The sequence below is a fragment of the Heterocephalus glaber genome, unplaced genomic scaffold (genome assembly GCF_053883595.1).
Source record: "Heterocephalus glaber isolate CG9 unplaced genomic scaffold, H.glaber_assembly_v1.0 deba00001472, whole genome shotgun sequence".
NCBI classification, from domain to species: domain Eukaryota; kingdom Metazoa; phylum Chordata; class Mammalia; order Rodentia; family Bathyergidae; genus Heterocephalus; species Heterocephalus glaber.
Window position 1 is genome coordinate 22,928,250 of NW_028258315.1, and position 12,661 is coordinate 22,940,910.

At 47.3% G+C, this 12,661-nt stretch overlaps 2 protein-coding genes and 1 pseudogene across 10 annotated transcripts in view; 2 read left to right on the forward strand and 1 right to left on the reverse strand.

Annotated features, from left to right (window-relative positions):
* The window catches only part of Aldh5a1 (aldehyde dehydrogenase 5 family member A1), a 36,093-nt gene extending 31,769 nt beyond the window's left edge, over positions 1–4,324 (forward strand). The window contains exon 10 of one of the 3 annotated variants that reach the window (XR_002395968.2): positions 1,004–1,092. Coding sequence is in view for 2 of the 3 variants with exons in the window: in XM_004847604.4 (XP_004847661.2) it covers positions 1,004–1,209 (206 nt within the window). In the remaining variant the exon portion in view is untranslated. Of the gene's footprint in view, positions 1–137; positions 300–1,003 lie in introns of those variants that run through there. The other 2 variants (XM_004847604.4, XM_013073261.3) reach the window with 2 other exon arrangements.
* Kiaa0319 (KIAA0319 ortholog) overlaps positions 1–12,661 on the reverse strand; it is a 95,591-nt gene that overhangs the window by 1,211 nt on the left and 81,719 nt on the right. For 5 of the 7 annotated variants that reach the window (XM_087181226.1, XM_004847602.3, XM_021260559.2 and 2 more), the window contains one exon: positions 9,090–9,481. In XM_087181226.1, the coding sequence (XP_087037352.1) occupies positions 9,303–9,481 (179 nt within the window). In that variant the 3' untranslated portion in view covers positions 9,090–9,302. Of the gene's footprint in view, positions 1–124; positions 9,482–12,661 lie in introns of those variants that run through there. The other 2 variants (XR_015439111.1, XR_015439110.1) reach the window with 2 other exon arrangements.
* LOC110349757 (cytochrome c pseudogene) lies at positions 6,377–6,759 on the forward strand (annotated as a pseudogene).

Genomic DNA, 12,661 nt, shown 5'->3' on the forward strand with positions numbered 1-12,661 from the left:
GCTTAGTGGCCAGAAATTCCAGGTGTCCTTGCTTCTGTTTTGCCTCTCCTCTGAAAGCCTAGACCATGGGCATCAGCAGAGAGTGCAGGACAGGGAGGGAGTGGTGTGGGCAGGAGCTACTGACCTTCAATTTGCAGGTGTCAGGTGGCACAGCATTTTCTCAGTAGTCCTGAGAAAGTGAGCATGTCGGTGTCCATGTCTACCGTGAACGTGGCAGGGAGGAAGGTAAAGACACAGGTGAGGTAGGTTCCCACTCTATGGAAGCCTCCCCTCCACATGTAAGAACTGGCTATACCCAGGGAGGGAATAAGCATGCTGTGGTTCTCCTGTCCCACGTTACCTACTCACAGAGTCAGATGTGGGTACTGGGTTTCTGCCACAACAAGTCCAGGACTGGTTTCTCTCGTGTCCATGGGATGATGGTGGAGGAAGCCATGTCCTGCACAAGGTTGTAAGTAATGGGCGAGATTCTGACCATGCAGAGTCGGAGGAGAGAGATTCTGAGGGGACCGAGAAAGCTCAGAAGAGAAATGTTAGGTGAGGAGAGGGGTGGGCTAGCTTGGAGATGATAGTGGGTGATTGGAATGATGGAAGGTAAAGCTGTAACTGTTAATTGGAACATTAGGTAATGTCCGAGTAGCCACCAAGGAATTCAGCTGTATTCTACAGATAACCAGGAATTGCCAAAAGGTTTGGGCAAAAACATTGTGGAGAAATCTAACAGGCATTCAGGGTGGGCAGGGAGGAGAAGCAGAGCTGGGAGTGAGGTGTCGCATTCTGACAGGAGAGTGTGAGAGCCCTCACAGGGGTGGCACAAGAGCAGAGGTGACATCCAGGGTCTGGAGATGCAGACATGAAGAAGACCAGTGTGGGCTCATCCAGGAGCCAGGAGGGGTCCAGGCCAAGTGACCAGGCAAAGAGCTGTCCCTGGTGTCCTCAGCTTCAGACGGGATGTCTAGGGAAGGCTCTACACGTCACATCCCTCCTTCCCTCTGTTTCCCAGGTTACTTTTACTCCCGAGACCCAGCCCAGATCTGGAGAGTGGCGGAGCAGCTGGAGGTTGGCATGGTGGGTGTCAACGAAGGGCTGATCTCCTCGGTGGAGTGCCCTTTCGGGGGCGTGAAGCAGTCTGGCCTCGGGCGAGAGGGGTCCAAGTATGGCATTGACGAGTATTTAGAAGTCAAGTACGTGTGCTACGGAGGCCTATAGGATCCTTCAGTTCCCTAAGGAAAAAGAAAGGGCGCTTACTGACATAAATGGGGACATTCCATCCATTCTTTTAAATAAACTAGTAGGCAACCGGAGTTACGAATATTTTAGAACTCAGCCAGTCCTCATGATCCTAAGCAGATTTAAATCATCCCTCCCACTCCATAAGTGGGGCCAATATGTGAGCCCCGGCCTGGGTCCAGCCTGGGTCCCCAGTGTGACCTGCCCACCCCAACCTGCTTACCCCAGAGCAAGGCAGTGAGAGGTGGGCTCCATTGGGGCCATCGAAAAGGCTCGGTCACTGCCCAGGTGTTGCACCCTGCCCCTGGCATGGGGTGTGACAGACAGTGGGTCACGGGGGCAACAGCCTCTTCCTGGCCTTCTGCCAGCTCAGCACTACGGACACCGTGTATGAGACAGAGGCCGGACTGACCCTTTTGCAGCCTCTGAAGTAGCCCAGAATAGCCCGCACCGCTGTGTGGGATGCAGAGCGCTTCTCCCTGTGTCTGGACCAACTCTTCACTGTCCCAAATTCACTGCTCGGACTTCCTTCTGTTTCCTGTAGGAAATGAGTTTCAGCTGAAAGCACAGATTGCCAGAGGCAGGATAGTACAGCAGGGGGCACGTGGTCTCTCAGCCTGGCTCCGCCTGAGTGGTTCTGTGATCTGGATCGTGAGGCTCAGCACCTCCCATTCCCCACCCTCTGGAGCCATTTCTGTGGCCAGCAGGGACACCCGCCAGGGGCAGTATCTTAGCTAAGAAGACACTTCTTAGACCTGCCCATCTGCTGCAGCTGAGTCGGGCTGTCCGTCCTGGTAGTACCACTTGCTCTTTCACTTCCAAATGATCAGAGCACCTTTGCCACTGTGATCTCAAAAGCAGAAATAATTCCCACAATTTCCAGTCCACTTTGTGGCCTTGAATTTCAGGTACCAGTTACCTAATCAGAGCATTTATATTTCATCACTCAGAACACACACACAAACTCCCTGTGGCCAGTGTTGGCTCTCAATCTGAAAGAAAAATTCCCATTAGGAAAATCCTAGGCTTTTCTAGAAAGGCCTCCATCACTGAGGAGTCCACCCAGGCTGTTCCTGGCTGAACAGGCAGAGATGAAGCCTTTGCATCGCTCCTTTCTGTGCATCATGTCCTGTGGGCACTGCAGGTGGTGGGAGGAAGATGTGAATGAAGATAGCCCTGGATACAGCTGTCCCTGAGCCCCAGCCTGTACTCAGCACCCTCACTGAGCAGTGGCTTGGGGACGGTGTGGAGAAGTAACAATCTCGAAAGCCCCTGTGCACAGAGGGACACTTCCAGTCCTGCAGCTGCCACTCACCTGGTGAGTGGCATATCCCCAAGGCCCAAAGGAGAAGGAGCAGAACTCTGCCTCCTGGCAACACTGCCCGGACCTGTCAAGAGTCAGGCCACAGCTGATAGGTCATTTCTGCTCCATAGTTGTTAAGTTGTTAGGTGGCTTGGGCTAACATCAAATTGCTTAAGATTTGTGTGTGTCCCTCTCTTTTAAGAATACAAATGTTCTGATGTTATTTTCTAGAAATCAAATACTGATGCTGACGTGTGGAGGAATGTTCTCCGATACATTTTTAACTTTGTTTGTTTTTGCTACTGGGGATTGAACTCGGGTCCTTGTGCTTGGGAGGCAGGTGACAGAACCACTGAGCTAAATCCCTGGCCATTTTTAACTTTGTAAGCTGGTGGTTTCCTTAGCCAAATAGCACATTTTTAGGTTGTCTTGCATATTTGGCTCACTAGGTACATAAATTGAGGGTCGGAGACTCACTGCTGTATCTTTGACCGATTTTATATGGCTCTGTGGTACCTGGGGCCCTATGTCCAGTTCCTGGAAGCACCAAGATAAATTAAGGTAATTTGAAAAGGAAATAGGATATTGTTTAGTAAAATGGTTTGGGGTTGTGGGAAGAAAGAGAACTATTTTTATTTAATTGTTTTTAGTATATGTGCTGCCAAAGAGAGCACTATTTAATTTTTGGAGGCAGGTGCAGGCTGGATATCCTTCCAACTCAGCCTCCCAAGCAGCTGGGACCATTAAACATGTGCCACTGGCCCAGCTCAGTGGGGGTTTTTTTGGTTATTTTTCAATAAGGTAACCATATATGATACATGGGATTTTTCTTAGACGTTTATTAATTTACAACATGAACAGGAAAAAGACCATTACACCAGAGGTTGGCAAACTATAGCCCATCAGCCCAATCTGACCTGCCACTATTTTTGTACAACCTAAGAGCCAAGGACATATTTTATATTTTCAGATGGTTGAGGAAGGGAATTCTGAAGAGTTTTTCATAACACATGAAATTCAGATTTCAATGTGCATAAATGAAATGGCCGCATCTGTTGGCTCATGGTATGGGCAAAATGGAATAGTCTGTCCATGATGAGCCTAAAGTATCACTGTCCATCGCCGTCAAGGAGTTTGCCAGTCCCTTATCTAGACTCTGAGGGAAAAGTGGACCTTCTTACATGTCCTGGGCATTATTTTCTTCTACTGAACGCCTGCCGAGGAGAAGACGCTTTGGGGCAATGCTGCCGGGAGCTCCCAGCCGTGATCATAGAACAAGAGTCTGTGGCCCCAGAAGCCACTTTTAAGCTTCCTTCGTCTGGCTACACAGGGGTCCTCTTTTCCAGAGCTGATCTGTGCCCGAGGCTCTGCCCATCTGAGGGGTTTTTAAGTCTGTCCTGTCTTCCCATGCCTGTCTTTATCTAGAGACTCAGTACGAAATGGGTTAGAAGCACAATGTAACAAGACCTATTTTCTCATTAACCAGCATTATGAACTTGAAATTGTACCACATGACTTGTTTCCTCTAGAGGGTGAATCCCAGTTTTTCATTGCCCTTATGTAGCTATTTTAAATAGCATTTTACTTGAATGACAACTTATGCTGTGAACACTTCATGCTGTACCTTGTTGGGTGAAATCTGGGGATAGGAATAGTGGGCGACATATAAACATGCTGCTTTTAAATGTGTGCACATCACTCAGTTTTCCAGTTTCTGACATCGTATGTATCCGTGTCTAGTGCAGAGTTTCATGTGTGTAATTAATAAAGCTGAACTGGCGGAATTTCCTACTTCTGTGTTAAAGTGTCTAGTGTGAGTTTTCTCCTGACCAGACCATCACTTGTGTTGACTGGATGGCATTAGACAGGTTTGGATGTGAGGACTGCCCTGGGTAGGAGCTGGAATGTGCATTTTGGGGGCCTATGCCTAAGAGAATTTTTTAAATTGTCTGTTTTCGGTTGCTAATAATACGACAGATTATGCTATAAAGAAAATAAGTTTATTTCAGCTCAGGATTCTGGCGTGGTGGCAGGAGTGCATTTGGTGACAGCCTTCTTGCTGGCAGAGTTCCTGAGCAGCACAGGGGTTCACACAGCAAGAGTTCCAGGCAGACTCAGCCCATCACTGTCATGCATGGATCAGCCCGTCCAGGACAGAGGCTCATCACCTCTCACACGTCCCTGGTCCCTCCTCATCACTGTCCTCACCTGGTCTCTGTGCACATGGCCCTGTATCTCTCTGTGGGTCCAGATCTCTTCTGACACCAGAAAAACTGGATTAGAGCCCACCCTGATGGCCTCCTGTTAGCTTCATTACCTCCTCAAAGAGATTTCCAAACATGATCTCAGTCAGAATATGGAGGGTTAGGATTTCAACATACAAATGTCAAGGAAATACAGTTCAGCCCATAACACTGAGAAACTTTGTTTAAAAGTTTAGTTTCAGTAATGGAAAGTGTATTTGATCAGCTTTCCATTGCTATGACAAGAGATAATCAACTTAGGAGGAGGAATGATTCATCTTCATCACGGTTTCCATCCATGGTCACTTGGCCCTGTTGTTTGAGGGGCCGGGGACTTCCAGTATCATGGTGGAGCACACTGAGGAGGAAGGCTGTCCACCTCAGCCACGGAGAAGCAGAAAGAGAGAAGAGCCTGCATCCCCACGGCTCCTTCAAGGATAGGTCTCCAGGGACGGAACTACCTCCCACTCGGCCCCATCTCAGAGATTTCACCCCCCCAATCCCACCACTGCGGAGACCTGCTGTGAAGATCTGGTTCATTTACTTTCAAAAAGCACAGTTCTGGTCTCTGCTAAAATTAATGCAGAATTCTTAACAGACAACAAACCCGGAGCTGTGTAATTACTTCACTCAACTTCGACAGCCCTGCTCCCATCAGCAGCACCTGCACGTGTACATGCACTGACCTCACCAATGTTGCTGATTGACTTAAATAGAAAGTGCGATTTTCTTGAGGGGAGAAAGCTCCAAAAGTGGGTGGTGTGTCCTGTATGTCTATTTATATGAAACTCTAGAATATTCATGGTGATCTCCAGTGAGTGCTGGGGAAGGAGAGGTTTCCAAGTGTCACGAGGAAATTTTTGGGGGTGATACCTGTTCATGAGCTTGATTATGGTGATGGGTTCACAGATGTGCACACACATCGAAACATCAAATTACACACTTTAGGTGTGTGCAGTTACTGTAAGTGAATTATACCTCAGTACACTTTTTAAAGCTGGCTTTATTAGTGATAAAAGCAGGGTTAGGGTACGTCTTAAGTACACACTCCCCTAGTCTGACCACCCAGCCACCACTATCGCTACTGCACTGCCAGACTTCTCCAGCAGGGGGCGTCCGACTTGTTATGCAGTGACCTGCGGAGGGCAGGAAGCATGAGCTGAGCATTCGCAGTTCCTCCCCAAGGCCTGTGTTAGTGACTCTAGACTTCAGGGAAGAAACAGTTCTAGAAAAGCCAGATAGTAAACATTTAGATTTTGTAGACAGTTCTGTCAAAACTTCTTAACTTTGCTGTAAGAGCAGCCCAGTGAATGTGTGAGGTGAAAGCAGAGAGAATGTGGATGTGTTCACTTAATGGACAGAAATCTCCATTTCATACAGTTCACAAAATACAAAATATTTTATTTCTATTCGATCATTTTGGCTCCCAGGGAGTGGGAGAACAGGCTACAGGTGACAGTTTCTGACCGAAACTCAGGGGACTCATCTATGTGGAAGCATAAAAAAGAATTATTCTTTTAAAAAGCGTTATGAGAGAGCAGGACATCTGGCTTCTGAGCTAGAACCTTCCTTGTGGTAACGATGAAAGAGCGACTTTAAAATGGGCAATGTTGAGAAAGGCAAGATTTTTGTACAGAACTGTGCCCAGTGCCACACTGTGGAGAAGGGATGCAGGCACAAGACCAAATCTCCATGGTCTGAAGACAGGTCAGGTTGTTGGATTCTCTTACACAGATGCCAGCAAGATCAAAGGCATCACCTGGGAAGAGGATACATTGATAGAATATTTGGAGAATCCCAAGAAGTACATCCCTGGAACAAAAATGATCTTCACTGGCATAAGAAGGGAGAAAGGGCAGACTTACTAGCTTACCTCAAAAAAGCTACTAATGAGTAACAGTCACTGCCTGCCTTATTGCAGAAAAGAAATGTCTCATGGCCTTTGTATGTGTACCATAATTTAATAGATCACCAGAATTCAGATCATGAGTGGCTGACAGATTATTTTTTTAAGTAAAATTGGCTTATAACTAAATGGGGAAAAAAATTGCATAAAATACAGACACTTTTATGTAGATTAGTATATATATATATATATATTTAATAGTGTTACATTAGCAGTTATACCTTGCCAATACATGGGGAAAATGACACATTTAAAAAAAAAACAAAACCCAAGACTTAGAGCCCATGATAGCTTGGTCACACTCAGAAAGACTGGAGCTCCTCCTCCCACCTTCAGCGGGGCAGGCCTGGCCTGTTGAGTGACAAACCGTCTTAAGGAGATTCTGTAGTTATAAACATGTGTGGCCTGCTAATGCTGTAGGTTCAACTCCTCTTTCTTCCAATCTAAACTAGCAACTATTAGTGTTTGTCAGCCTGTGAACGCTACACACACACACACTCCCCCATACTCTAGTGACCCTTCTGTCTCTGTTTATCCAAAGCTCAGGTGCTGCATCTCCTAAAGACCCTTAATGACAAGCAGCACAAGACAAAGACTGCCAGGTGGCCACACTAGCCCGTCCTCTGGTGAGGGGTGGGATAATGAAAAGGACCCTTTTTCTGCTCACCACTGTGCTGTTTATTTTTTAATCCCTCATAGATTCAAGACTCCTCTGTGGTGGAAGGGTCAGAAAGGTCAGGCTGAGATGGCCAGGAGAAAAGGAGGGAGAAGTGGGGTGGGGTGGGGGTGCCCAGTGGAGAGCTAACAGGAGCCACAGGTAGGCGCTCGGTCTCTGAGTCTTTTGCTCTTGGCCATGTTAAAAGAGCTTCCTCTAAATCCTAGAACAGAACTCTCAGGGGGCCCTGAAGGTCCTGAGATTTTACCCTCCAACATTTGGGGTGGGAGTTCTCCGTGCAGTGGAGGAGGATGTGGCATTCTATCCCCAGATCCACCTTGTAGGTAGGGTATGACCTTGCAAGTCATGAAGCATGTGCAACAGGATGCACTTTAGGGGTGGCTGAATCTGATGCCAGGACACTGGTTCTCTCTCCTTCCACTTTTCCCACAAAGAATGCCCCTGGGCATTACCAAGGCCACTGCCTCAGGACTATGGGGCCTGGGACTTTCAGGAGCCGATCAGCTTGGCAGGGTTTTTTTTTTTGGTACCAGGGATCAAACTCTGGTCCTTGTGCTTGCGAGGCAGGCAGCGGAACCACTGATCTAAATTCCCGGCCCTACTTTTTCTTTTTTGTAGTACTGGGCATTGAAACTAGGGTCTTTGCACTGAGGTACATTCCAAGCCCTTTTTTATTTTTCACTTTGAGACAAGATCCCATTAAGTTACTAAGTTGCCCAGGTTGGGTTCAAACTTGTGAATTCTCCTGCCTCAGCTTCCTAGAGTGCTGGGATTAATGGGCACACACCACTGCAATTAATTTCAGTCAAATGCTCTGGGGTGCTACTTTGTGGGTAGAAATGGTTTGATTTTTTTCCATATGTTTATAATAAGATTCGAGAAGCTGTTTTGTTTTTTTTTTGGTACCAGGGATCAAACTCGGGACCTTGTGCTTACGAGGCAGGCAGCAGAACCACTGAACTAAATCCCCAGCCCGAGAAGCTGTTTTAATAAATGTCTCTTTATTGTTTTTGTTTTCTTTTTAAATATTTTTAAACATATGCAGTGCAGGTGCCTCTGACCCAGCACCCTTTTGGAAAGTACGTGCAGTCCAGAGTATCAAGACCACCCCGTTTCCATCAGGACTGGCCATTTTCCAGCTTCAGAACAGGCACACAGTCGCAGAGTCATTACCTGTATTCGTGGCAGTCCAAATGAGCAGTGCACATTCCATACTTAATACGCGTTCAGTAGATTACTAATACATTTTACTGCCATTGATAGAGACTGGAGCTGAGAGGCCTAGTTTGTTTTTCTTAGAGAATGAAAAGAAAGAATGTTAAATGCTATAGTCAACTTTGAATCTCCAAGTCCTGAAACCCTGCCTCCCTTGCTGTTGCCTCCTGTCCCTAGAATTCAGTTCTTCCTCAGCTCTAAAGGTTTCAAGAAAGCACACCCAGTGTTGGCTGTGGCAAAGGTGTGGAAAGGCATCAGGCTCAGCACAGAGGGCTCAGACCGCCGGCGGGAAGTTACATCAGCTGTCCAGCAGCAGGTCGTGCTGGAGAAGCCTTGCGGGGCCCGCTGTCCTTAAAGGCGACTGCAGCTACCAAGGGTGATCAGCTGCCCCAACACCCTTGTTGAAGTCACCTTCCCTAAGGTTCTACGCAGAAAAACAGGTGTTTACCTTTATTTTAACGTGGCAACATGAAAGGGTGGCAGCTACAAATTTACAAAACTCTTGTAAGATACACCTTAGAAGTTTTACCCAGCCTTTATTCCTATTAATGAGCATCCCAGTTAAAAGGGCAATATTGTTTCTTTTTATCTTGAAAACTCCAAGAAAGCAGTCTTGTTCTCCGTGGGGACACACATCGCGCCCTGTGGGAGGGTGCAACAAACTGCTGCCGAGAGTCAGGGTCACGTGTGAACCACCGCAGAGGGTGTCCCTGCCTCAGTGTCACACCATTATCTGTCCTCTGAGCAGTAGCTGAAGGAGGTGCCATTCCCAACAGGGCCATTCATGGAACCCTGGGTGTCCTCTCGCTCCATCCTTTCTCGGCTGAAGATGGTGTCCTGGTCACTGTCAAACTCTGACTCAGACACCATCAGGCTGGAGTTGTGCTCTGTGCTGCAGTGCTTAAGACCTGGGGAGAAGCAGCAGAGTCTTAGAAGAAACAGCATTGGTCACCCTCAGCCCTGTCCTTTGGGCTGCAGGTCACATGAGGAGCAGGGTGTTGTGCTCTCTCACCTTCAACACAATTACCCACAATGCAGCAGGTGGTGTGGGTTCCTAGGATGCAGTAACTGGGGCTTGTGGCCCAGCTTTGACACTTGCCAGCTGTGAGACCATGGGGAAGGCACTTAACCTCCTCTCTGGGCTTTCCTTTCTCATTTTATTAAACTGTGATATAACAAAAGAAAGGGAAGGGATGTGTAGTATTCAGAGGTTTACAGTGGGGATTAAATGAGATAGCGCTCAGCGCATTGGCCCAGTGTTAAGGGTACAGTAAGCAATGGAGAAAGGAAAGCTGTCAGGAGTTTGCTAGTGGGTTCAATCAAGTGTTCTGAGTAGATTTTATTTCTGAGGATCAAAATAAGAGAACAGGAAGAAGCTATGCTCCCTCCTCTTAAAAAATGTCTCGTCTAGCTAGGGGTTTAACACACACCCCAAGGTGGGGCTCACAAAAGGTAAAAAATAAAAAGTCTGACATGAAACAAGACAAGACAAGCACATGCTGGTCGCTGCCATTGCTTCCAAAATAGGATGGGATTTGAAGAAAGAGGAAGGGGCCGGGGATTTAGCTCAGTCGTTCCAGTGCTTGTCTTGCAACCGCAAGGTCCCGAGTTTGATCCCCAGTACCAAAGAAAAAAAAGAGGAGGACTTGGACACCAACACAGGGAGGGTGCATGGAGTATTCAGAAACATCCAGAAATATGTAGAGAAAGCCAGTCTGACAAATGAGCTGGGTGTGGTGGCAGACGCCTTGGTCCCAGCTACTCAGGAGGCTGAGGCAGGAGGAGTGCTTGAACCTAAGAGCCTAAGATCAGCTTAGGCCATGCAGTGAGACCTTAGGCTATCCAGATTCTGGAGCACAGGAACACAGGCAAGCTATTAAGTTTGGATTTATTCCATAAGCAAAGAGAGGGATGGTGTGTTGAAAATGTTTTAACATATGAGTAGAACCACAGTGTGCAGGGAAAGAGGGCCGTAGGGAACCAACTGCAGACACAGGCTGTTGCGGTTTGAAAGCTCTGTCATCCAAAGGTGATGGTACAGAGAGGTGGGGCCTCTGGGAGGTGACACACAGGACTGACATCCTCACAAAAGGCCCCATAGAGTGGCCCTGCCCCCTCCCAGGCTCCAGACCTGTGAGGCCTGAGCATCATGCTGTGAGCCAACCAGTGTGTGGCAACTGCTCACACAGCAGAGGGACTAAGGGTGGGGCAGAGGGTGAGAGGCCAGCTGCACCCACCCTGGGCACTCAGCTGTTACCCAGGTACACTGCCAGACTTTCCTGTGCCTCAGTTTCCTCTCCTGTAAAATGGGGGAGAATCACAGTTCATACTTCATAGTACTTAACTTAGTAGGGTTAGAATTAAATGGGTAAAGTGTGTTGAAAATACCCAGAATGCCTTAAGCACAGAATACTTGTTTAAAATTGTTATTACTGCTAGTTTTTTTTAAATTTTTCTTTCATTGGTACATTTTATGTATATAATACGTTTACATTTATCATTGGGTGCTTGTACTTGTACATGACGTATCTTGGTTCTTATTTTTTCCCCATTGCCTGTGCGCCCTTCACCCCCCTCCACCCTTCCCTATTTACATAGATTTCGTTTACATTTTTTTTTCTTTTTTCATAATTTTTCCTTTCCCTTCTTCTCTTTCCCCTTCCCCTCCCACCACCCCTACACCTTTGGACATTTTCCTATTTCAAATTATGAATTATTCATTTTAATCCTTATTTACACTTTCAGTTTCTCACACCAGAGAAACTATTCGGTATTTACACGTGTGTCCTATTTATTTCACTTAAGAGTATGGCCTCAATGTGCATCCATTTAGCTATAAATGTCTCTAGTTTCTCGTTATTACTGCTAGTTTAGAGGTCAGATTAGAAGGAGCTGAACCAACCTGGCATAGTGGCACTGCCCTATAATCCCAGCACTTTGGAGGCTGAGGCAGGAGGATCGCTGTGAGTTTGAGGTCAGCCTGAACTACACAATGAGCTCAAGCCCAGCCTGAACTACACAGTGAGACCCTGTCTCAAAAAAACAAAAGAGGAAGGAACTGAGCCAGTGTGGTAGATGAAGACAATGATAAAGAAAAGTGTGCAAGAGGCAAGACAGGGCAGCTGGGACGGGCAGGATGGGGCAATGGTGACCAAGGTTACAAACCTGAGGGAGGAGGAGAGAAAAGGGGCAGGCGCACTCTAGGTGGAAGGTGGGTAAGATAAAACAACCCAAAGCACCTTGAGCTTTTAGGTATAAAGTGGCTTTGCAATACTCTGGCATTAAATTATGTGATATAAATGATGATCACTCAATAAACACACAATACTACTGTTTGTGTTTCCTGCATCGCCTCTGCTGCTAGCACCTCCTAACTCCACTTTCCAAGCACAACTGGCCCTCAGTTTCGGCAGTACTTGCCACACCCCAGGACTGAGAGCCTCCCTCAGGCTGAGGTCTCACACCCTCCATCTCCAAGGCTGCCCTGTGGCCATGCACGGGGCAGGATGTCAACACTGCTGCTGGACAACTTTTGGCATCTCACAACTCACAAGTTATTATGTCCCTCAGAAACCCTGAATTACAGAAGACCCATGAGATCAGTGTCACACAGCCTCAGAGGGCCAGAGAAAGCACCTTACTGATGCAGCATTAAAAAATGAGAATCCAAAAGTCAACTGAGGTGGGCAAGGCATGGTCCTAAATGTGAGGACCCATGTGCTTTGTGGAGTCGATCTTCTGCACAAGTGTTAGCGAATGCAGCTGCTGAAAAATGTCTGCTTTTAAAGTCCAAATGTCCTTTGGCTGCCTATCTGGTCTGATAGACTAATGGGAATGGCATTCAGAGATGAGCTGGGGTGGGGGTGGGGGTGTAGGATTGTCCCAGCTCCTTCCAAGCACGAAGCACAGGGCCAAGCACTGGGGACGCTGTGGGAAAACACTGTTCGCCCCATGGCCACTCAGCAGGGACCAGGGAATAACAGGCACTTCCCATTCCTCATCCCAAAGGCCTCAGAGTGCTTTGCCAAATATCATTACATTTCTGGTACAGCAGCTGCCCCTACCTCCGAGCACATGTTCAGGATCAA